Source organism: Eptatretus burgeri, chromosome 7 (assembly GCF_056783735.1).
Source record: "Eptatretus burgeri isolate ZD-2024b chromosome 7, Ebu_testis_v1, whole genome shotgun sequence".
NCBI classification, from domain to species: domain Eukaryota; kingdom Metazoa; phylum Chordata; class Myxini; order Myxiniformes; family Myxinidae; genus Eptatretus; species Eptatretus burgeri.
This window is the reverse complement of record NC_140967.1, coordinates 34488607-34515139: the sequence shown is the minus strand read 5'-3', so window position 1 is coordinate 34515139 and position 26533 is coordinate 34488607. Positions and strand designations below refer to the sequence as shown.

Below are 26533 nucleotides of genomic sequence, written 5' to 3'. Positions count from 1 at the left end.
AACATCAACGGGCAGCACCGGGTACCCCTGCTAAGGCCTTAGTTATTTTATAACTTGGTTTACACAGTTCTTCAGCTAAAATGTAGGGTCGGTTGGTCGAAATATAAATATAAATATAATTTCAATTTTTTGAAATTATACATTTTTCTGATTTGTTTTCGGATGTTCCATGGAAAAGACAAGGGTCAGTGGGGGAAAAATAAATATAAATCCCGGACCAGGAGGATCTGAGAACACATTGAAGATGGAAGACCATTCAAATGCAGGATGCCCATGTTCACTGTATCATCTGATGTGAAAAACAATAAAAGAGGATTAAAACTTGTTTTTACAATATAGTCTGGAATGTTTTTCTTATAGAAACCTGTTGGATTATCAAACAAATGGAAACAATGCTGAGAAAATCACTCTCCAAGTCGTAGACTGAAAGATCATTCTCGCAGAGCAAGATCACATCCAGGTTTTGTAAAAATTTGTCTGTTTCATTAAAAACAATGGCTATGAAAACACACCTTTAAGAAAAATCAGAAAAGCAGTAACGGTACCTTAAACAGTTAAGACCACCAGGAATAACACATCCCGCTGCAATATAAAGCCATTGGCAAAAAATCAATTTGAAAAATAAAAAAATAAACCAATGTCACCCGCAGGGTGACCCGTATCTTGCCAAAAGGTGACGACGTGTGACTTCTTAAAGGTCACACTGAGGTGAACAGAGCTGCTATGCACCAGGAGCGACTCCTTGAGGAATATCTGCCTACGAGAGATTCCGATGAGAATCGTTCTACAGAGTAACCATGAAAAATATGCGTTTTCCTCATAACGTCACCAAATGACGTCATAATGTCTCAAGCTTGACATATCCAGAAAGCACTCATCGAGGTGTTCAATTTGAGGTACTACGTGATATGGTTCCTAAAACTAGAAAATTTGACCTTGGGGTCAAATATGTTTGACCTTAGGCGCTAACCATGAAGGTCAAGGCCAATCGCCACCAAAAATTAATCAGCTGAGCGCCAGACCATGAACTATATTCCCATCAAGTTTGAAGACGATCCGATCAAAATTACTCAAAAAATAAGGGTTTCGTCGACTCCCCTGATTTGCGACAAAGTGACCTTGACCTTTGACCTTGACCTTCAAAATTTTGTGCGCTGAAAGGGACCTCTATAGGCCTCTGATATGCGAAGTTACAAAAATTTCCAATGATAACTGTGCTCTGCAGAATTTTTTATACGTGATTACAGACAAACAAACAAAAAAAGAAAAACATACAAGCTGACTAACATATCTTGCAAAAACCTCGTTTTGGCAAGATAATAATATCAGCATCTCGCAGGGAAACTGACGTACTTGGCACCGAAATCTTTCAATACGAACAGCGGTGTACAACTTTCGACGGAAACAAAATCGGCACGATCGAGAGTAGCCTGCGAATCATCCCTGCAGCTGCACTGAATTGATGCAATAGTTCGGCCAGAATATTCGTCGTCAAGATGTTGCGTGATTAAATCACCAATACAGTCACTCAAATTTATACCGCTGACATACTTCTTAGCAATCAGTTTCGCCCCAGAAACCACAGTCAATCTGAACCACACTGGCCACTGCTCAGACGCCATGACCGAAGACGACTGCGCAGTTTGGTTAAAGGGGACTCGGCATTTTGGTGCGCGCGCGGGAAATTATATTTTGAAAATAAACGCCGACGTTTACATTTCGGGTGTTGAAACTTTTGCAACTTTAGCGGAAAATTTATAAATATAAAAGGTAAAAATGTTTTATATTTATATTTCATTTTCAGAAAATATCCCATCGGCTGATCTGTAAACCAAGTTATAAAATAACTAAGGCCTAATATTATATATGTAGACGACACAACTTTGATCACGGATTCTGTCATTGAAATGAAGAGGTTTATCTACAAAATCAAACAAGAAAGCAAAACAGTAGGCTTATATATCAAAACCAGCAAGACGAAAGAAACTAGAAGGGCACTCGGTAGAGCAAATACCTCCGCCATGCAATGCCTGATCCATGAGAACATATCGGGCCCAATACATTTTTGCAATATCATGCGATACAGTACTACATCATTGTTGGCCCTATCTCTCAATGGTGAAAAATCACCTTAAAAAATAAAATAATTGTCATATCCAGATCCAGATTTGGATCTTCACCATGATCAAATCAATTCGTCCTTGCCACACTTTAGTTTAGTTTCGCGGCGAAACTAATAGATGGCACAATATCTAAAAAGGTTGTGGACGGATTTGGACGAAACTTGGTGAACACGTTGGCTAAACTTTAGCCCTATCTCTCTCTAAACTTTAGCCCTATCTCTCAAAGGTGATGAAAAAATTATCAGATCCGGATCAGGATCAAGATCTTCACCAAAATTTAACCAATTTGTCCTTGTCTCACACCCAACCTGCCCACCAAATTACATCTGGATCCATCCACAACTTTTTGAGATATTCTGCACACAAACAGACAAACAAACAGACAAGCCTGTAGGCAGACATGGGTAGTCGACTACCCAATATAACCTGACACGATGGGCCTGTTCGATGGGAAATGACCTGAGGATTAAGCACAAGAAAATTCATGATTCTAGCTTCAAGGGTTAATGCTGCAGATTGTTTTTTCGTTAAAATACCCCCACATTTAGAGGTTTTTCGGCCGTTGCTAGGCAACGGAGGGGTCCATAGCAACGGTTCTTTCTCACACATAACTCGGACAGACCATGAACCTACCATACCAGTTTCATGTATATCTGACTCAGTCTCTGAGATATAACGAACTTCGGGGTTTTTTTATTGTTTTCGACCAGGGTTCATTCAAAGTCTATCTTCTCCGACAGTTTTCATAGGATCCGGCTGGAAATTTTTGACAATATGGCTGAATGTACTGCCCACAGTCGCTCGTGGCCTGATTTTTGAAAAAATTAATTTTATGATTTTTCAAAAATTTCAAAGTCCCGTTGCAAGGTAACCAAAGGGGCGTTAGCAACCAGTACCTACGAGGCACAACAAGGTCATAAACTGGTCCTACCACCCAAATTTCATCAAAATCAAACAACTGCAAGGGGGTCAGAAACCCCCGACAAACACACACGGACAGACCTACACCATGACCAACAAATAAGGGGAGATGAATACATCAAAAAAAAAATTTTAATTGAAAAAGTTTTTTTTAGAATTTTTTTTTTTTTCGACTCGATCGACGACCCAACAGACAAACATATCGACGGAAATACTGATAATAAGGGTAGACTAGATCGACTACCCAACAAACATATCGACAGAAATACTGATAATAAGGGTAGACTAGATCGACTACCCAACAGAGGGGTGAAAACATAACCTCCTTCACCTTCGGTGGCGGAGGTAAAAAACAAATTATCGACAGACAGAAAATCCTTACAAATAGTCGAGAGGATAAACTGTTAAAGACTTTTGGTTGCTGATGATGGAAGTTGTGGAAAGGAAAATCGGCATTGCTGAGGGATGTGAAGAGCAATGAGTAACTTGGACAATTTCTGGAATATCCTTAACGCTGAGGGATGTGAAGAGCAATGAGTAACTTGGACAATTTCTGGAATATCCTTAACGTCAGCAAACACACTAAAATCCACCTTGTCAAATCTCTCATATTTCCCATGGATATATATTCATCAGAAAGCTGGAATCTCACCAAAAGAGTTGGCCAATGTCTGGAGACTTTTTACAATTGTTGCTGGATAAGAGTGCAAATGGCGTCAAAGACAGAGAAGAGAAGCAACAGTAGTGTGAAAGAACTTGGTTGTAAAACACCAATTGAATTAGAAGTGTCCAAAACCAATTGTTGTCGTATTTTGATCACATTTGCTAAAGAGATGGCTAAAAATATGGAAAAAAATATTGCATGTTGGGTAGAATAGACAGAAAAAGAGGAAAGGGATGTCCAAGAGGCAGATGGTTGGAGCAAATCCAAGAACTGAGTGGAACCTTCTAATGAAACTTCTTGAATCTGCTCAAGATCCTGGAAGCTGGCAAAACATAGCGAGAATTCACTAGGTCTCAGGCATGAGGCGATGGAAATCATCATCGTCATCAATTGTCTTATAAAGCTCAAGTGATGCCAACCCTCTAACCATCTACAACTCCCCATATGAACAGGTTTGTCCGGGAGCCTTAGACAGCAAGAAAAGAAGAAAGAGGCAGGAGAGGGAGAAAAAGGAGAGAAGGTGGAAAAATGAGTGAAGGAGTGGAATAGTGATGTATGTGCGACAATACAAATGTCTAAAATTGACATTTTTTTCACGTTAAAATGGTCTCTAATTGAATTCATCGTCCAGGCTCGACTCCACCCAGCTATATCCAAGTTCTTCAAATAATTATTTTATTGAATACGAGCAGGCGTACCCGGCATTGCCCAGTGATGTTATAATCCTGTTGGCATTTTGAAGAAATCAAATTTTTTTTTTTTCGATTTTTTGGGGTGGGGTCCTAAAACACTTCCCTTCACCCATGAAGGAATGGGGTCGGGGATCATTTAATATCACCTTTCACATCGCTCTAAAAACTTCGGCACTATAGAGTGTTTTTTATTATTATTAAATTTTTTCAAGAAATTTTTTTGCCTTAAACTTTCCGGCATTCTAAAAGTTTGACGAAAACCCGTTTCGCCATCTCCGAGAAAAATAGACACACACACACGCATGTGCAGACAGACAGACAAACATTTCTCTTATATTATAGATAATGAGCAGTTATGATTGCAGTTTGGACCGAGCGTCATTTATGAGAGGGAATGTATTTCAAGGATTTAAATCAGATTTATCACTATTGAAAGGAACTAATGAACCAAGATGGATTGCGTGAGAGATTACAGGAGGACCTGATGAATTATCAATAATAGCATGAAGCATGATTATCTGAAGGTATTAACGAAAGGCCTTGTATGATGAGAGATCAAAATCGATTGCGTGTAGGCCCTACGTAAACGTTCGAGGATGGCACAATCTGCACCCTTTGACCTCTGCCTTGTGATAGATCTTGTTGGGGGAGGGGCTTGAGATCCAGAAGAAATGGAAGGGTCAGAGACGAGGTCAATAATCGAAGTCGTGTCACCCTGAGGGGGGAAAGAAGAGACAAATCACATCCTGAGAGGCAATTTGGATCTCAGCTGAAGATAAATGGTGAGATGTTTTTTGTAGTTAAGCAAGAAATGTAAGGACAATGACAGTTGTGTGTTTGTTCTTGTGATGGTAATGGTGGTGATTGAAAGCAACAGTAATACAAGCAATGCCAGTGTAAAAGAGTAGGATGGCAAGTGCTGGACCCACCGGCATATTGTGCTTCGAGCAGGCCATTGTGCTTAAGGCATCACCATCTTCTTCGTTTTCTGAATCCTTTATTTCTTCTTCCTGGGACAAATAAGAATAAAATGATGGACATTTTTTTTCCACAACACCAAACTGTCTATCTCTGGCTCTTTGCCTACTTGTCCGATTGCTTCTTCTGACTGTTAATCTGTGCATAGCTTGATATGGCACATTTGTCCACCTCCGCTTGTCTACCAAATGCGAAACTGTAATGCAAGTTGAAGGAACTCCGCCTGTCTCCATGCCTTACCTTGCTCAGTTGCCTTTTCTCTACCTTTGAATTCTTATCTGCAGGTAAGAGAGGGATGGAAAACGATTGCCATAAGTATTGAAAAACAACTGCACAATGTCATTTCTGTTCCAGACACACCAATGCACCATGCATTCTAAACATGCATCCCTCATGAATGTCTCCGACCCTCCCCCACCCACCCCCCTCTGAGTGTGTGGTACCATCTTGAGAGATTGTGTCTTTAAGGATAGGTTAAATTTAGATGAGATCAACAATCTTTGTAGTCATCAGCATGGTTTCTTTTCGTTTGGACATCTTCTCCTTCGTATAAATTTCTGTAACCATTGTTATTTATTGTGCTCCCTTCCCTGGTTTCTTTATACACATTTTTATTAAACGTTACTTTTTATTACCTCCGCCGCCACAAAGTGGACGGAGGTTATGTTTTCACCAGTCTGTCTGACTGAGCACGATATCTCAAAAAGTTATGGACAGATTCAGACTAAGCTTGGTGAGGGGTTGGCTGTGTAAAAAAGGAACAAATGATTAGATTTTTGTGAAAATCCAGATGTGGATTCGGATCTGAGAATTTTTTTTTTTAAGTGATTCTTCACTATTGAGTGATGTGGTCAAAAACGGTGTACAGTGGATTAGAGCATAATCTATATATTACTAAAACTCTCATTTTGTTTATGTATGTATGTATGTATGTATGTATGTATGTATGTATGAATGTACGTATATTCCCGAAATACAGCCAAAACGGTATACAATAGCACAAAAATTTTAGGGCCACCTTACTTACCATTTTCCTGCGGAGTGCAGTATCAAGTTTCGTTCAAACCGGGCAACGAAAAAAATTATTTAAAAAATCAATTCCCGATTCAGTCAAGTACTCTTCGGGAGTATTTGATCAATGCAAACAACCTCAGCGGTATGGTTCGCTGCAGCTATCTTTTTTTTATTGAAATGATTTATTTTAAAATCTCCTACATTTAGTATAGACAAAGAACGATTTATTTTAAAGCATAAAATAAACATCGCCATTTTGATCTAATACTTCCGTGTTCATGAATAAATAAAATTGTGTTTAGAAGATTATGCACACTAATTTATTTTCTCTGTTTTTTTTTCTCACATTGATGCGCAATATCAAGTTTCGTTTAAATCGGGCAACAAAAAAAAAATGATTAAAAAATCATATCTTCTTTTTTTATGAAATAATTTTTTTAATCAACAGCTGTCACAACGGGAACCCATCAGGTTCACGGGTCGTCTAGTATTTAATAAAGTTGTGTACGAGTTATGACAAAACTTGGTGGATGAGTTGGGTCTATGGCAGGAACAACCTGATTACGTTCGCAAACTTTGTTGCGAAGGTTATGTTTTGATCACTGTGTATTTATTTGTGAATATTTATGTTTGTTTGTTTGTTTGTTATTCGCATAACTCCAAAAGTATTGAACTGAATCGCAGCAAATTTGGTGGGATGATTGCTTATTATCCGAGGACCATTTGATTAGATTTTGGGAGCGATCGGGTCAAAGGTCAAGGTCAAGGTCATGAAAAGGTCAAAATCCTCTTTTTACCATAGCGCAGTCAATTTGTATCCAATTTGCATGCAACTAATGCCAAAATGTTCAGAATTCAATGCCCCATCTTGTGATATGTGACATGACACAATGACGTAATAACCCTCATCAGCGGTTGGGAGTCAAAGGTCAGGGGGGGGTCACGACATTGCAAAATGTGCGGTTTTAGTCATAACACGGTCAAATATTATCCGATTTGCATGAAACCAACACCAAAATGTTGACTGTTCTGTTCCCCACACTCTAATACCAATTACAAAATTAAGAGTACAAAGGTCAAGGTCGAGGTCATGAAAAGGTCAAAATCGTAATTTTGCCATAGTGCGGTCGATTTTTATCCAATTTGCATGCAACCAATGCCAAAATGTTGTGAATTCAATGTGATGTACGATATGACATAGGAAATTTAATGTTTTTAAGCCATCATAACACATATGAGATGGCAGATGTGGTATGGAATTAAATACCCTCACAATCAACGGTTTCTGGGGGGGGGGTGCAAAATGTAGCATTGGCGAAGGTATGCGCTCTACTGAGTGCCTGTTCTAGTTAGATTTTGGTTCAGGTCTGGATGCAGATTCGACCTATCAGTGGGATCCCAAACGTAAACTGTTCATCTTAGCGGAGGTATGCGCTCCACCGAGTGCTGTTCTAATGATTTCTGTGGTTATGGGATTGATGACGATTTCTTTTGAGTGTGTGGGTAAATTGCCAGTGGCCACATCACTTATACAACCATCTTTTTTGTCTTATAACTCAATGGCTTTTGAATGTCGTGGGAGCTACGTTTTCACAAATCGAAGTTGTGAAGAGGTTTGAAGGAACACGCTCAGTATTTGTCAATAATTTGAAGAATTCATCGAATATATTTTGTCCTTTTTCTGCATAAATAAGCATATATTAGTCAAGATAAGTTATCAATTGGCAATCCTTCCTTCCCATTCAGTATTGGTCAGTAGTTAGTAAGACCCCAGAGCGCACATACCGTTGGCAGATATGTCCATGTACTTTAACACCCCCGTTTCCTTTGAATCCAGGAACTCCAAAGCATTGATCACAGCTTCAGGGTTCTTTTCCTGTTCCGACTTGCTAATTGATGCAGAATCTAAACGTTGTATCCACTGTGTTGGCATCCCCTGCAAGCACACAAGCGGTCATTCTAGATTATATAGAGTGGTGAGCATGTAAATGAAGGATGTAGCATTCATAGAGCAAGGTGGACATTCATAGAGCAAGGTTGGCATTCATAGAGCAAGGTAGGCATTCATAGAGCAAGGTGGACATTCATAGAGCAAGGTGGACATTCATAGAGCAAGGTGGGCATTCATAGAGCAAGGTGGGCATTCATAGAGCAAGGTGGGCATTCATAGAGCAAGGTGGACATTCATAGAGCAAGGTGGACAGACCGTAAACTCTCCTGTAACTCGATCAAAGCCCACGTGCATCACGTGAATGACTTGGGACGGTGAAGAAATGTCCATCGGGACCACAGGCTTGCCTTGGAATAAGCAGAAGCAGGTAAACGAACATGAGTGTTACTTGGAATTTATACACCACAATACCTTGCTATCAAGAAAACCTATTTGTATCCTCTTACAATTGTGATCTTCCTACTTGTGCATACATCATGTAGACAATTAAGATTTTTTTTTTTAATCTCTTTCAAGGAGAGACAATACCTATGTTAAGGTGCATATTGTTACGGCTGTGGAAATTCGCAAACCACCATCCAGGTCCCGTAGGTGAGGTATCTCTTAAGTACATGTTTAGTTAGCCCCAAACCCATTACTTAGAGGGAATAAATGTGATTCATTCGGGCTGCGACGCTTTGAGTCAGTCGTTTTTCTTTTTCTATCTTTTATTTCAAACAAAAACCAACGAGGACGCTAGGTGGGCTTTTCGCGCCATTCTTCTCCGCGCTTGGTGTGAGGGAGGAGAAGCGAGGGGAGGGCAGCTGGCGCCAGATTGGTGGATGCGCGGTGTGACGCGGCCAGGGAGGAGGAATGCCCCTCTTCGAGATCTTTCTCGAAGCGCCTCGAAGGGGGGGGGTGGAGCAAAGAACGGGGCGGAGCAACAGGGCGGAGCCCCGCAATATAATAAGGGATGGCTCTGCGAAGGGTTGTTGTTGTTGTTCCTGCCGGCCCTGCGGAGCCCTTGATCCTGATGAGCCTTGGACCTTTTGGCCAAACAACGGTGGGGGGGGGGGGAGAGGAGGAGGAGGAGGAGAGAGATATCCTGTTCAAGGGTTCGCCGGAATCGGTGTGGTCCCTAGACCTCGCTGGTGGGACGGAGCATCTGCCATTTCCTCTCCCTCTCGACCCCGAGTGTCGACGATTTCTTCCCCCCCCCCTGTCCGCACCGAGAGAGCGCTGAAAACCCCGTTCATTCCCCAAAACCCCGGTCCGTGGCGTCGAACGGCGACACGTGCCGGCGCGAAGCACGAGCTCGCCGACAACGACGGAGGAGCGGGAGCTGAGGGCGCGGAGAAGGACTCGGTGCGCGCACAGGGAAGTGACCACTTCTATTTCTTTTCGGGGTTTTTATTGTATGGAACTTGTGGCGCCGTGTCTTGTGAAGTAAAACTGTATAAGTGTTTCCGTGTGTTCGCGTAGTCGGTTGTAGCTCTGCATCGTCGTTGCTTTTATTGTTTTCTTCTTGCATATGCTTTAGGTGCATTTCTGATTCTGTTTGGCTGTATATGTGTGCTTTGTGCATGTGTCTGTGTGAATAAAGTGCTTGTGTGAACTTGTTCCCCGTTTCGTTGCGTCCTTTCCTTTGTTTGAATCTCCATCTTGCTTCACGTAAAGGGTTCACGTTAATTAATCGGAACCGTCGAGGCCGACGATAACACCGCTCGGTTATCCCGATAGCACGGAACGGACCGCTTAAGCGGTTCGTGTCTGGAGTCGACCTGTGGCGAGGTACGATCGCCGGGTTTACCATCCGCGTGGGTACTTAGGTAGGTCGAGTTTGGCGAACAACCCAATCCTATACGGGTGGCCGATTGGCACGATCGTGGTGAGGTCAAAAGGCCCACCCGTGACTGGATCCGGGCGATAGTTCCCAGAGGGTCATGACAGAATTATCCGTCCAGTGGGCGAGGCAGCCGCCATTCGAGTCGAGTGGACAATCGCATGCCGGCGGGCGCAAATTCGCAACAATATTAATATTTGTGTTGCTTTGATGGTACCTTTTTTAAAACACATTAATAATAAAAAATAATGATACCATTCCTTTCGCACAGAAAAGGTGCATCGGGCTGTCAAGGCAGTTTCATTGACAAGGAGTGCAGTCCTGGACGGGTCACCACTGACGCAGGTTACCATGAATGGTTATTACCCCAGTACACTGGTACTCACTTCACTGACCTCAGAAGGATGACAGGCTGAGTCAACCCCACCTGGTGTTGATTCAATGACCGACAATGGCTCAAACTCAGGACCCTGAGGTCCCACGCCAGCCACCTTAACCACTAAGCCAAACACCAGGCTCTAAAAGTAACAAAACACATTGCTCTCGAGTAATCTCATTTACTCTGGATTCTGACTGACTTACGATCCCTGGTTCGCGTAAGCTGTTTTTGCTCCTTAGTGATGACTACTGTTAATCTGAACAGAGATTGCCGAACCCGTGAAAAATCACCTCTCCCTCTCAACTGGAATAAACTGAGCTCTTAGCACCTGCTCACTCTTTCGATGTGCTTTCTGTCTTCACTCGGTGAGTATTGTGATCAACACATCTGTGTGTTTGTCAGGAGAAGAAGTACAATCTGAGCAGCTGGTGGAGCCAAATTTTGCACAAAGCTTCAAATTTTTCACAAAATTTTGCACAAATTGTACACACAGGTGCAATTATCCAATACTCATGCACCGGCCTATGGCAGCGATGCGAGTAAATATAGTCTCATAGTAAATTTAATTTTATATTGTTCCTTGTGAGCTCAAAGTCGAACTCATCCTCGACATTCACAACATGACGCTGCAATGCCAAATTTGGAAATTCTAACTTCCCTCCTCCATTTATGCTGCTGACAAACACAAAAAAACAACAGACGGGATCATCGTAATACTCACGTGCTCGGCCTACAGCCAGGGCATGAAAACTAAATCATTAATAACATAATTAGTTATACATTGCAGTGTAGCTCCTCTTGATGACAAACTAACCTGGTGATGATGCGGTGAGAGCATTGAGGTGTCATTGCTAGGGTGCATATCAATAAAGTGGAATTCTATTTCACAGCTAGTCCAGTAGCATAAGTGTGTAATTTGACATTATCTATTAGTAATTGCCCAACAGCTTGTGCAATTTAAAAAAACAAAAACACAACGGAAGATGGAATATGTGTAGGAATGGGAATGAGAATTTCAAAAGGGAAATAAAAGATTGGGATTGAGAGTAAAAAATGATTATTTTTGTTGTTGTTGGCAACTGATATGCACTCTCCACCATATTAAACATAACATATGATTGTCGTTGATGTGATTTATTTTATGTGGCATCATGGGACACAGGTAAAGGCTGGCAGGATGGCCTTGATAGGTAAGGGCTGGCAGGATGGCCGAGATAGGTAAGGGCTGGCAGGATGGCCTAGATAGGTAAGGGCTGGCAGGATGGCCTCGATTGGTTTGGGCTGGCAGGATGGCCGAGATAGGTTAGGGCTGGCTGGATGGCCGAGATAGGTTAGGGCTGGCTGGATGGCCGAGATAGGTAAGGGCTAGCAGGATGGCCGAGATAGGTAAGGGCTGGCAGGATAGCAGAGATAGGTAAGGGCTGGCAGGATGGCCTAGATAGGTAAGGGCTGGCAGGATGGCCTAGATAGGTAAGGGCTGGCAGGATGGCCGAGATAGGTAAGGGCTGGCAGGATGGCCTAGATAGGTAAGGGCTGGCAGGATGGCCGAGATAGGTAAGGGCTGGCAGGATGGCCTAGATAGGTAAGGGCTGGCAGGATGGCCTCGATTGGTTTGGGCTGGCAGGATGGCCGAGATAGGTTAGGGCTGGCTGGATGGCCGAGATAGGTAAGGGCTAGCAGGATGGCCGAGATAGGTAAGGGCTGGCAGGATAGCAGAGATAGGTAAGGGCTGGCAGGATGGCCGAGATAGGTAAGGGCTGGCAGGATGGCCTAGATAGGTAAGGGCTGGCAGGATGGCCGAGATAGGTAAGGGCTGGCAGGATGGCCGAGATAGGTTAGGGCTGGCAGGATGGCCTAGATAGGTAAGGGCTGGCAGGATGGCCGAGATAGGTAAGGGCTGGCCGGATGGCCTAGATAGGTAAGGGCTCCCAGGATGGCCAAGATAGGTAAGGGCTGGCCGGATGGCCTCGATTGGTTTGGGCTGGCAGGATAGCAGAGATAGGTAAGGGCTGGCAGGATGGCCGAGATAGGTAAGGGCTGGCAGGATGGCCGAGATAGGTAAGGGCTGGCAGGATGGCCTAGATAGGTAAGGGCTGGCAGGATGGCCGAGATAGGTAAGGGCTGGCAGGATGGCCTAGATAGGTAAGGGCTGGCAGGATGGCCGAGATAGGTAAGGGCTGGCCGGATGGCCTAGATAGGTAAGGGCTGGCAGGATGGCCTAGATAGGTAAGGGCTGGCAGGATGGCCGAGATAGGTAAGGGCTGGCCGGATGGCCTAGATAGGTAAGGGCTCGCAGGATGGCCGAGATAGGTAAGGGCTGGCCGGATGGCCTAGATAGGTAAGGGCTCGCAGGATGGCCGAGATGTGTGTACACTTGCCTCTAAGCTATCTAGTCTGGGTTCAAATCTTGGTCTGGCTATAAAGTGTCATCCCAGTGTTTCAGAAGCAGGGCGATTCATTGATGAGTGTGCCCTCCTTGGATGGATGTTAAACTGGGTGTCCCATCTGCTGATATTAGATGGTGGACGTTAAAGATCTCATGGAGTCATTAGTCAAAAGGAGGTAAGTTATAGCTGGCAACTGGAATAAATTACCAATTCCTAGTCCAAACTACAGAGAGCACTGCATCAGCTGCACAGCCATTACTCAGAGCAATGTGATGCAAACCAGCAGTAACTTGTTGCACATGAAATGGTGAGCACTACAAACTTTTGTTTCTCCTGGACTTTGTGAACAGTACATGATGAAACAAACTAACATCATATTATGAGCGACTGTATACAAGTTCATCGAACATCTTACCCCGCACAGTCCTCAGAAAAAGGACATGGGAAGGGTCTTTCCCACTTTTGCTTTGCATTTCCGAGCACGATCTATATTAGCTTTGTTCATTAACTTTTTGAATAACAGGCATGATGACAACCATATAGCCTGGTATTAGCTTCCTGGTTAGGGTGGCTGGCTTAGGATCTTAGGGTCCTGAGTTTGGGCCCTGTTGGCTGCTGAATTAACATCACGTGGGGTTGACTCAGCTTGTTATCCTTCTGAGGTTGGCAAAATGAGTACCAGTGTACTGGTATAGGGGTACAGCATCAGCGGCATAGTCGTGCCCCAGCAAAATGATAGCTACCCGGCAGACAAGCTGCCATATGTAAGAAGAAGAAAACAACCATATGAAGTCGATGGGTTAAACGGAACAGTCTCTTGCTGGACCTTCTGCCAACTCTTCTTGGAGAAGCTATCAATTTTGGAAATATTTTTGAGAAAAAGATGCAATGACATAGATCTTTTGGACGAAGCTAGCTCGTTATTGCATCACGAGGTGCAACAATTTTGTTTGAATCTCACAGTTACTCCGCGCTCAGAGCGCACAGCAAATTTGATTGGTCAAGGCAGCATACATTTTTTGCCAAAGTACGACTAAACTGAAGGTTTTTGGAAATGCAAACAAGTAAAGGCAATTTGTGTTAAACATTGTTCAAATAAAAAAATTCCATTTAAATGAAATAAAAGATTTAAAGGCTGTAGAAAAACAAAACAAAAAAAACCCCCCACAAACATTGAACCAGAAGTTTACCGCCGTTGACGCACCCTCTTTCACCACCTTATTTAACACATTCAATTAGTTATTCATGCTTGTTGTTTGTGTCTTTCATAACTTTCCTAAAAACAGTAAGTTTCCTGTTTTGAATGATTTTCAATTTTTGACTGCCAGACAGACTGAAGCAATTGCTTTAAACTAGGTTCCCACTGTCGTGCGATCCGTTACGAACGCCACGATTGGCCATTCGTAGCTGATCATGGAATTTCTCTGAAATTTCAGGTTTGGATATGAGGTGATGCGAGTCGATACGTTCTGATAGGATTGTTTCGATTGAGTCCACGATTGGGTCTCGATCTGACACGATCATCATGATCGGGTTCCCCGAATTTGGACGATCTGATACGTGCAGATACGTTCCGATACGTTCATCAAGAACCGATGCGCTCGTTACGATAGGATACGATTGTGGTCACGATGTCTTTCACGATCATGATCGAGGGTGATCACGATTTGAGCTATGACTGGACCCCGACGGGTATATGTACAGCCCGACTGACCAAGCTGTTAGTCCGACTAAAAATATTTTAAGTCCCACTAAATATAATCTTTTTGACCCTCCCGCTACACCAAAGAGGGAGCCTTTTCTTTTTTAGGAATATTATTATTTCTAGTAATTATTTCTCAAAGAATATCTTAATGTGAAATTAAATGAAACTGCAATTGTTATTAGGAGAGATAATACTTACTAAGTTCTCCAGAGGTCATCCTATCCTCACTGCCCCATCTGGAGCCGACCGACCCTGGCTGGGAGGCTGGTGGTGAGGCTGCTGGGAGTGTTGGTGTTGGAACCCTGCTGGTGGTAGAGGCAACCACTGAGTTTTGTTTGGTGGAAGGTGTGAGTTCAGTGCCACTGGCACTTGCTGCCGCTGCTGCTGCAAAGGAGGCCACATTTCTGGCATCCACCGTCTCAATGTGAGGGATCAAAAAAGAGAACTTATCCCATACCCACTTCTCTGTGCTGTTCATGTCAGTAATTGCATCTCCTCCTGACCCACTCTTCTTGGCACGTTTCTTCAGCCAGCCCATCATGGTCCTCATGCTTGAGTACCATATTTTTAGCTGCTCTACAGTACTATTCATCTTGGCAGCCTGTGCAGCCCAGAGATTCTCCTTCTGGGTAACATCCTTGAACCCTGAAAGGCGTTTGCTGTACAGGACCTCATTTCTCATGAGGAACTCAATGATTTCCTCCTTTTGCTGTTCAGAGAACGCAGTGACTATTTTTTTTCTCTTTGCTTTCTCGAAGGGGTAGCTCTCATCTGTCTCCTCTGGCGCCGGCTCTGCCTGGACTGGTTCAGGCTCCAGGGGTGGGACAGCCTTGCCCTTTCCTTTCTTGCCTCTGGTACCCTTGGGTGGCATCTCTCAAAGGCTCTAAAAATTACTAGGAAAGGCAGGTTACTAAGATGTGCTCTCTTCAAGAGTAGATCAGTGAATGAGACGCATTAAATCTTATCCGGTATATATGTATGTATATATATATATATATATATATATATATATATATATATATATATATATATATATATATATATATATATATATATATATATATATATATATATATATATACACGAGAACTCGTAACAGATCGTGAGCGTTGGTGTAAAAACGTAACTACTCGTATCTACTCGCATCTTCTCGTATCAACTCCTATCTGCTCGTGAGTCATTCGTGTCATGTCTTGAGCAATGGGACCCGACAGAACGTAACAGATCGTGACAGATCGTGGGAGATCGCAACACATCTCAACAGAACGTGGTGTTTGTCTCGTCTTATGCTAGGTTCCCACTGTCGTGCGACTCGTTACGAACGCCACGATTGGCCATTCGTAGCTGATCATGGAATTTCTCTGAAAGTCTGTTCCCACTATCACGATGCGCGGCACGATTGAAATTGTGGTCTCACAGAGCGTGGTGTTTGTCTTGTCTCAGATCGATCCCGATCACCACGATTAGGAAGCACGATTAGATGCGATCTGTCGCGCTTTGTTATGATGCAATACGATCTGATACGATGATCCCGATTGACAATTGATCGTAGAAAATTTTTGAACCGTTCAAAAATTTTCTACGAGTAACACAATTGCCACGACTGACCTCAAGATCTGATAGGATCACCATGATTAGTCAACAATTTCAATCGTGCCGCGCATCATGATAGTGGGAACCTAGTTTAAGATCGATCCCGATTACCACGATTTGGAAGCACGATTAGATGCGATCTGTCGCGCTTTGTTACGATGCAATACGATGATCCCGATTGACAATTGATCACGTTGATCGTAGAAAAATTTTAAACCGTTCAAAAATTTTCTACGATTAACACGATTGCCACGACTGACCTCAAGATCTGATAAGATCTGATAGGATAACCGCGATTAGTCCACGATTAAGACCACAATTTCAATCGTGCCGCGCATCGTGATAGTGGGAACAGACTTTTACCAAGTCGCCGTGTGCATATGTGCTCAGGATGACATGCCGTACAATTTGCCTAATTCAAAGCCAAAGTACTGCTAAACTGCAAATTCTTGTTCCAATTCATCCTCTACAGTCTTCAAAATAAAATATTCAATTGAAATTAAATAGTTCCTTGATCACAGAAAGAGAGTGACAGACAGACAAATTGAACAAATTCCTTAACCCTGTTTTGTGATATGTGTGTGGGGTAATAATACTCAAAATTAGGGGTTGTTATGGATTTGGTACGTTTATAATTTTGCATTCAGGATGGTGGTTTGGGGGGGGGGGGACAAAAACATCAGCTCTATCCATGGGATGAATGAGCATACAACATGGAACAACAGTGCTCAAGTGGGAAGCTCATGTCGTTGCCTCGACTCTATAATTGATGCAGTTTATCCTTCCATCGAATAGCATTGTGACACCAAGAACATTATACTTAAGGTGGTCTGCTATTACCTACAATATCTCTTTTGAAGTCTCTTACAGTATAGTGATAGCTTTCTGGGAGGGGAAAGATGGCACAACTTCAGGTGGCTTCAAATTTCTATGCAATGAGGACTCAATTATGTTGAACTCATTGGTGTGTTATAGGCATAGCATCAGAGGAAGGAAATAATGATTAAAGTTGAAGGCAATTTGTTTCAGAATTGACAGCTTGAAAGATGTTTTAAGGGCTGTAAAGACATTTCAAAAAGTTGGACTGGAAGTGTTCAATGTGAAAAGAGGGTCATTCTGTGTCAAATCAGCTAAAAAAAAATGAAATTCTGCGGTGACCCCCTCAGATTTTCCTGAAAAAATTCTCAAAGCTACCTTAACATATATGAGGAAGGTTTGCCAAGTTATAGCTCAAAATTCCAAGTAGTGTCCGAGATATGGCCCTACAAACACCCTAGGGGTGTTTCAATTCTGGCAGTCGTGAGTTGCAGATTTGTATCTGAAGCATTTTTGGAGGGCTCTAAATTCCAGAGTTTTACAAAGTTCTGAAAATTCAAACAAATGGTGTCTATTAGTGAGGATTTCAAAATCTGACATAAAAAAAATGTTCTACTTAAAATACTTTTTAAGATAAGTACTCTCAAAAGTAGTGATTTGTGACATGCAGTCAAAAAAATTTGAGTTTTCAAATTGCTGCCAACAGTCAGTTTATTCATCATGAAGAATTTTGTTGCCTGATTTGCATAATCTCGTGACTGGATCATTTACACAAGAAAACTGAAACCTTTTGGAGCAAAATCTTAGGTGCTATCGGTGTCTGAACTTTGCTCCAGACTCAATGACACTGAAATTTACCCCAGTTTTACCCCAAGTGTTCACCATGTTGACAGTTACACATAACAGCTCTTTTAAATTTTTGTCACTTAAAGACACATATATAGGCAAATTGTGGTGGAAAATTCAAGAGTTGTTCTCAATCCCTTCTATTTTAAAACGATTTTTTATAAAGGCTCATTATTTTAAAAAAACATGTTCGATGAAAGATGTAGAATAAAAGCAATAGGTGTGCTTTTGAAGTGGAAGCCATGTCAATAATTCCTAAGCTGACACCACAATGAGCATGCAGTAGTGTTTCCTGGTCAGAATAACTTTGTGGTTAATTTACTTTGGCTCAAAAATGTATTTTTCCAATTAAAAATGAGATGCCAACACTTATTTCAATCATGAAAAAGGCACAATATACAATGGTGCATTTTGTATGATATAGAAGTAATAAATATTAAACAATATCTTAAAAAGTGACATATACTTTATTTTCATATGGAAAGTGACATGGGAATAAGTGCATATTTTCAAGGTTATACATTTGTATAGAACATTGAGCTTTTTCATCATTGTATATCAGAATGTATATGTAGCTGTGAAAATCAAACATTTCACAGTCATTTATGACAAGTACAAACATATAGAAAAAATAAAGATATTGTATATAAGTATGACTTAAGTGGAATCGAACAATATATAAATCTGTTTAGTAAAGCTTAAAGAAGTGTACCAAAATCATTTCCAAAGTTAGGCATGAAGCACAACTCTATCTTATTTAGGCTTTAACCAAATACACAGCCCTGAAGTAACTGCCAATGCTCATTGTTACATTTTATTATATCCTGGCAATTATAAAACTAATCACTGTTCACTTTGTACAATCGATCCAAGTACATTTGTCCAAACAATTTGATATGAAATTATGAAAAAAAAAAGTTGAATCAGATATTGTACCTACATTTACAAATGGATGTAGACTTTCGTACAATGTACACTAAGTATATAAACAATTAGATATGCAAATTAATACAATGGTGATTATTATGATCACATTATGTGTCTTAATTTGTAGTTGAGATTGGCGCCAGCCTTAAACTAAAATATCCTTTAAAAAAAATGTGAGCCAAATTAAAGTAACCACAAACTTGTTCTGACCAAAAAACACAACAATTTGATCATTGTGGTGCGAACTTATGAATGTTTGGCATGGCTTCCACTTCAAAAACACACCTATTATATTGCTTTTATTCTACATCCTTCATCGAACATGTTTTTTTTTAAATAGTGGGCCTTTTTAAATATAGAAGGGATTGAGAACAACTCTTGAATTTTCTACCACAGTTTGCCTATGTATGTGTCTTTAAGTGACAAAAATTTTAAAGAGCTGTGTAACTGTCAACATGGTGAACACGGGGTAAAACCGGGGTAAATTTCAGTGTCGTTGAGTCTGGAGCAGTCTCCCACGATAGCACCCAAGATTTTGCTCCAAAAGGTTTCAGTTTTCTTGTGTAAATGATCCAGTCAAGAGATTATGTAAATCAGGCAAAAAAATTCTTCATGATGAATAAACTGACTGTTGGCAGCAATTTGAAAACTCAATTTTTTTTGACTGCATGTTACAAATCACTACATTTGAGAGTACTTATCTTAGAAAGTATTTTAAGTAGAACATTTTTTATGTCAGATTCTGAAAGCCTCACGAATAGGCACCATTTGTGTGAATTTTTAAAACTCTGTTTGTAAAACTCTGGAATTTAGAGCCCTCCAAAAATGCTTCAGATACAAATGTGCAACTCGCGACTGCCAGAATTGAAACACCCCGCAGGTGTTTGTAGGGCCATATCTCGGACACTACTTGGAATTTTGAGCTATAACTTGGCAAACCTTCCACATATATGTTAAGGTAGCTTTGAGAATTTTTTCAGGAAAATCTGAGGGGGTCACTGCAACTCCCGGCTGAAATGACACGGAATGACCCAAGGTTCTGTCGCACAGATTTCATTTCTGAAGATGTCTAAGTTGAGGGATTTGTTGGAAGGATGCATTCCTTCCAATGTTAGAAGGATGGATGGAAGCATGGGATTGAACAGAGTGAAGGAGTTTATTCCAAAGGCAGGAAAAAAAGAGGAATGAAAGAGTGAAGGTGAGCAGTGATTCATGATTTTGGTGGTTTTACCAGAAGGGGGTTGTTGGCGGACCTTGGGCGCCTGCGGAAATCTGGTGGGGACAAATCGCAGACAGAGCGGGGGGGGGGGGGTGTGAGGCAAAACCAGAGAGGAGACGGTAGCAGACAGAAATACCACCGACCTGCCTGTGTTGTGATAGTGAGGCCCAAAGACTCAGCCTCATCATGGAAGATACCAATGATCCGAAATGCCTTGGTTTCCACAGCATGAACCCGAGAAAGGTGAGAGGCAGGAGCACCAGCCAAGATGGGAGAGTAGTACTCCATCAGGCTGCGGATGAAAGCTTTGTATGTGGTCAGGAGCTCAGATGGGCCGAGGAAGGACTTTGCACGATGGAGGATTCTCTTCGGCGACTGGCTTTGGAGGCGACGTTGGAAATGTGGCTTTCCCAGGAAAGATCATGGCAGATAGTGAGACCCAGAAGCTTTAAAGAAAGGACTTCTTCCAGGCGATTGTTGAGAAAGTAGATTGGGGGGGGGGGGGTGCAAACGGTCCTTTCGGAGAGACATAGTGAAAGTGTGAGATTTGTCCGCATTGAAAGACATGTTCCACGCGTTGGACCAGTTTGTGATTTTACCCAGAACTGCAGAGAGCGAAATAGCTGCTTCTTGCTGGTCTGAAGGATAACATATGGTATGGCAGAGGGTGGACTCATCAGCAAAGAGATAAAGAGGATTTTCCAGAGAGTCGGAGAGATCATTGATGAAAAGAACAGGGCCCAGAACGCTGCTTTGAGGAACTCCAGCCTGGACAGGAAGAGATGAGAGAATGCATTTAGGGCTACATGTTGGCTGTGACAGGAGAGGAAGTTTGTGAGCCGTGAGTGGAGATGGCCTTGGATACCATAGGAAGAGAGTTTGGTGAGCAGGGTAGGGTGCCAGACCATGTCAAAAGCAAGTGATATGTCTAGGGATATTGGTGATTGGTCTCGGGAGAAGGCCGATTGGTCTGTAGTTGCAGGGATCTGTTTTTGCACCTTTTTGTGCAGGGCAGTAATATTTGCTGATTTCCAAGCAGATGGCAGATGACCTTGAGCAAATGAGAGGGTGAATAGAACAGAGAGAGGGTGAGCAAGAGCAGAGGAGCAGGTTTTTAGGACACGTGGGCTGATGCCGTCTGGACCGGTTGCAGAATCTGAGTTGAGGTTTGACAGCAAGCTCTCCACCTTGTCAGAAGAAAAGGACATAGAGTCAAGGGACAGTTGTGTGCAACTGGGTAAGGTGGGCACAGAAAGCGATGGGTTTTGGTCACAAGATTTCGATGCAAATACCGAGTTTAGGCATTCAGCCTTTTCACGTGCGGTATCAGCAGTGCAGCCATTTGAGGTGAGGGAGGGGATGGAGGGAGAAGTTTGATGGCTGCTTGGAGACCCTGCCAGTCGGCTTGAGTGAAATGCCAGACTCGATGGCGCTGAAGTGGTTCTCTGATAATAGCCAGAGAGATGTCCACTTTGAAAAGCACGTGGTCAGAAGAACCGATTGGAGCGAAGGAAGAACAGCAGATATTTTCAGGAAACAACAACAGGGTTGTGTTCAGTTATCAAGTTTCTTGTAAAGTGCTCGCCAGATGGCTTAAGCACTCAAGCAAGCACTCTATTTGAAACCAGTGATAATGAGCGGCTGGCTTGACAAGTGCTGTTAGGGTTTTCTGATGTTGTTTTTTGGCTCTCCTGAAAGTAGACATACACTTGTTGCAGGCTTTGTAGAATGGTTTGAGGTTGTATTCGGTCGGATTTGCTTCCAGGAGGAGATTGCAAGTTGTTTCAAAGCAACAGCCTCACCACAGGATTCAGAGAACCAAGAGCGGGAGGGTGGGTAAGATAATTTAAGAAGACTTGGCATGAATTTGTGCAGAAGAGAGAGAGAGAGAGAGAGAGAGAGAGAGAGAACGAGAGAGAGAGAGAGAGAGAGAACGAGAGAGAGAGAGAGAGAGAGAGAGAGAGAGAGAGAGAGAGAGAGAGAGAGAGAGAGAGAGAGAGCAGGTTTCTGTGGAAGAATTCCCAAGCTGAATTAATATCAGTGCCAGTGGATATAAAAGACCAGTCCTGAAGTGAAACAAAATAAATAAAAATAAAATAAAAACCTGTCCCCCTTTTTCCCAATGAAACAATGCCCCGACATTCGCAGATTTGATATTCGCGGGATTTTCCAGGAACGTATCCCCTGCAAATGTCGGGGTCTTACGGTATGTCGTTTTTGGCCCAATTTCATTGGTGTAGAGTCACTTTAAAACATCTCGTATCCAGATCCCGAACCACATCTTCACCAAAATCTAATTGATTCGTCATTGTCACACACCTAACCTGTCCACCAAGTTTCATCAAAATCCGTCCATAACTTTTTGAGATATCCAGTTCCCTGGCAAGCAGACAGACAAAAAGACAAACAGAGGTGAAAACAACCTCCGTACACCTTCAGTGACCGAGGTAACCAGCTGAAATTTACTTCTACATTTCAGCGATACATCTCTAATTAATGCAGAAGCGTGTTTGGGTAGTGCAAATGTTTTTAAAATGGATGTGAATCAGTGATGGATGATGAACATACGTATGTAGTTTGTTTGACTCCTGCCAACATGACCCACGTGGAATTGATTCCGGGCAATTGCTGCACCATTGTGCGAGATATTCCATTTGAATATTATGACTGAATCTATTTGTTGGAAGGTGGAAGTAATCATGCATTCACACTTGAAATTAAAAAAAAAAAAGAGAAATGCCAGGATTTCTGATAGCACTTTCATTTGCTTAGAAGGGAGATGGGATGTGAATAAGTTAGCCATATGCTACAGTCGTGCACCTTCCATCACTTTGAGCCATTAAAGGAACGTCTGGGTGGCATGAAGTTAAAAAGTGATGAGAGAGTTTAAGCAGAATGCCCTGAAATGGATTTCTACTGCCATACAAACATTTTCCATGCCCCTTCCTTTAAGGTGTTACTCCATCAATGGGGCCAAAGTGTTCGCGCCTTCAGGGAATGCCAAGTGTACAACCAAAAGAAACCCAGAAAAATACTGTATTCGTGCAACTTTACTCACGTTTGTTTGGAAATAATGTTGAAATTACTTTGGAATGGAATCGCGACTTGTCCTCGGCCGTCGCCATAGCTGTTGAGAGATTGAACATTGAGAGATGACGTCAGCATACATACATATACAGGGTGGCCTGAAAGTCACTTTACCGCTTCCCAGTGAAGCATTGTTCTTTTACTCTTTTAATATCCAGGTTTTATTGTACAGTACTTACAATAATTAATTTGTCATTGTATCTGCATGTGCTCCATCATTCTTCTGAGTCAGTGTTTCCGCATACCATAGCGGGCGAGGGGGCGAGGGCAGAGGGGAAGGAACGGAGGGAAGTGCGAGAAATTTATCAGGGTAAAATAATTTTCGGGCTACCCTGTATAATGCCCAAAGATAGCCACAATGTGGCTGAAACCCCATGCAAAGTGTATGTTTTTTATCGTTTGATTTGTTCATTAAGAATACACTATGCAAATATTTAATGTCTCGTTTCAAGGCAAACTTCTCAATTTTGAGTTTAGCGACTTGAAGAGCACAAACTAGTGACCATTAGGGTTTTTACAGTCAAAGCATAGTCTAGTGTGCACATTTCACTGCCTGTTATAGACCCAGAAAAGCACGCAAGGCTGCGTCTACAGCCAGTGATTGAGGAAGTTGAAATTTCTGCTTACAAGTGAATTTTTCATGTGATGCAAAAAAATATTTTAAAAACAACGGTCGATCGAGTTATTTTCACCTTTCCAAATGATTTCAGTTAATCTTAAGAGGTTGTGAGGTGTAGTACATGGTTAAACTAGCTTGACAAGCTTTGTTTCACTGCATACAGCACTTTGGCCTTGTGGCAGAGGTGCACATCTGCAGCTTTGTAACAATGGGTGATTATACATCTCGATATAAAAAGAAGGAAGTTTGTTTGTGGATAGGTTTGTTCATTTATGCATTCGGCCTCTGCAGGAAACAATGCAACCAAACATTGCATGGTATACTCTTTCATCCAGAGGAAGGTCAAGGGCTATGTTGGGATGAAAAAAGAAATAAATAAATTGAAAAAAATAAATTAAAATCAGATAAATTGGCCTTGATCAGGTATTGTGCTAATACACACTTTGTGGTTCCCCAACTCCCCCAGGATAAATTGAGTAATATGTTTTGGGAAAATCATATGTTTAGGTTGAAAATCATGATTTGATTTGTTGTCAACAACACAAAATTTAATTATTATAGTGTTTCACGTGCGCCTGTTATTGAAAAAAGATTGCTTTACACAGGTATATTATATCACCTCCATGTTCAGGCCAACAGTGAGTATATATATGTATATAACACTGTGGAAGTTGGGATTGCACATTTTTAAAGAAGAATAAGGCACTTCCAAAGAAAAGTAAAAACTAGATCGACTCCGCTATTTGAGCAAAAAAGGCGAGAGCAGACCCGGTCTCAGGCAACGTTTCGCCAGCTTCGCAGCCGCTTCATCAGGCACAATCGTCTATTGGGGTAACCAGCATTTGCCGGGCAATGTCGGGTTCCTCTTTCCACCCCACCCCTTCCCCTGCCTCCTTCCACCCCACCCCTTGAGGGACAAATTCATAGATATGGCTGAAATTCATCGATACGATATACAGATGTTTATCATCATTGCCATGTCATGAATCTGGGGTGTGTTCAGTTACCAAGTTTCTTGTCGAGCGCTTGCCAAGTGGCTTAAGTACTCAAGCAGGCACTCCATCAGAAACCATTGATGAGGAACGGCTGACTAGGCAAGCGCTAGCTATCTGCTGGGTAACTGAACACACCACTGGACATCTCAACAGCATTCATACAAGACACCACCAAAAGGAAATTCTTAAAAATTAATTACGAGCAAATACAACCCGTCGCTTTGCTGACAGGGACAATAAAGGGGGTGGGGGCAGAAAGAGGGAATGAGAGAGAGAGACAGAGACAGAGACAGAGAAAGAGAGAGAAGCTGAAGAATGCCAAAAAAAGTCATCCCTGGGTATATCACTACAAACGAACTACAGTTGGAAGCTGTCCTGTACTCAGTAACGATCCTGAAGAGAGACCTCAGCACAAAACTTTGAATTACAGACTTGAAATTTGAACAGGATTTGAATATCAGGGCAGCAATATTGGATTAAAGAAAAATATTAAATAATGTTTTCTCTGGAACCGCTGAATCAATCAACGTGAAACTTCACAGTTATGATCTTATGAAACTTCACAAACTTCACAGTCGAGATGGGGAATGCATGTTTTAAATTTCAACCTGATTGGATGCATGGTCTGGCAGCCAGAATTTTTACATTTTTTTGATATGGGTTGTTTTTGTTTTTTTGTTTAAATTTTTTTTTAAATAAGGCTCACTTGGTTGTGTCTCGATGGGTTTGAGGGTAGAGGAGTAGCACCTAAAATTCGAATCCTATCCAGGTTCTTCCCGATGACTTCATCTTTGCTTTTTGCTTGTTTGGGTTCCTTCTGATTCCTCCCAATGCAGGACTGCAGCTCTTTGGTCTTCCATTTGATTTGAATTGAACTTATTTTAATCCCATTCTGAATTCAATTGAATAATGAATAATGATTTTTAAAACGTCACGGGTCAGGGTCAGGTGTCCGATCAAAGCTGGACGTCTTGGTACCCGGGCATCACCGCCAGCAGCTATAAAGTGGCAGGTCTAATTATGTAACACACCAGCACACAAACGCCACACAAAATACACCACTCAAAGGAAGTCCTGACAAGGGTCTGCAATCTCTGATTTTTCTTTTTCTTGTTTTGCTTGAAACAGTCATTGCAAGTTCTGGTAAGCAAACATTGAGTTATAAGCGACACGTCACTGTCTCGCAGACAGAAAGTAACTCCGTTTGACATCCCACAAAGTTTTTTTTTTTAATGAAATATCACTGCATAATATGAGAATTAACGTACCTTCATTGGGCAGTGTTTTTTTAGACAAAACATGCATTACCTCATTTGAGTTGTAATCAAAATATTCCATTTTTTTTTCCTCAAAACAGTATCTTCATTTAGTGATAGAAGATGCGTTGTTCAATCTTCAAATGTACATAAGGCCTTTAAAACAATCTGAGCTATGCGGAGAGAAAAAGATGGTGGCAATTTCTGGACTGCTGGAGGGCATAGCCTGTAGGAATGGGCGGTGCTTGTGACCCACAGACAAGACAGACAGACAGACAGATAGACCCACAGACATGAACTCAGCTTGATATATATATATATATATATATATATATATATATATATATATATATATATATATATATATATATATATGATATAAAAATAAATCGACACCTCCCATGCTCTTCCAGCTGAAGAAGCTTCATAAAGCAACCAAGAAGGCCTACGCAAGGTAAGTGCATTGCTGTTTCAAACCCTTCCCAGAGTTCTTCCTTAGCTATAAAGACGTTCACAAATAGTACACACATGAGAATCCC

The 26533-nt window shown here is 41.9% G+C and overlaps 1 protein-coding gene across 6 annotated transcripts in view; it reads right to left on the bottom strand.

Moving 5' to 3' along the window:
- LOC147023007 (serine/threonine-protein kinase PAK 1-like) overlaps positions 1-26533 on the bottom strand; it is a 93700-nt gene that overhangs the window by 11209 nt on the left and 55958 nt on the right. For 5 of the 6 annotated variants that reach the window (XM_085888018.1, XM_085888017.1, XM_085888022.1 and 2 more), the window contains 6 exons: positions 23096-23164; positions 8599-8690; positions 8178-8328; positions 5619-5656; positions 5330-5410; positions 4983-5115 (listed from right to left, as the gene is read on the bottom strand). In XM_085888018.1, the coding sequence (XP_085744144.1) occupies positions 4983-5115; positions 5330-5410; positions 5619-5656; positions 8178-8328; positions 8599-8690; positions 23096-23162 (562 nt within the window). In that variant the 5' untranslated portion in view covers positions 23163-23164. Of the gene's footprint in view, positions 1-4982; positions 5116-5329; positions 5411-5618; positions 5657-8177; positions 8329-8598; positions 8691-23095; positions 23165-23303; positions 23323-26533 lie in introns of those variants that run through there. The other variant, XM_085888019.1, reaches the window with a different exon arrangement.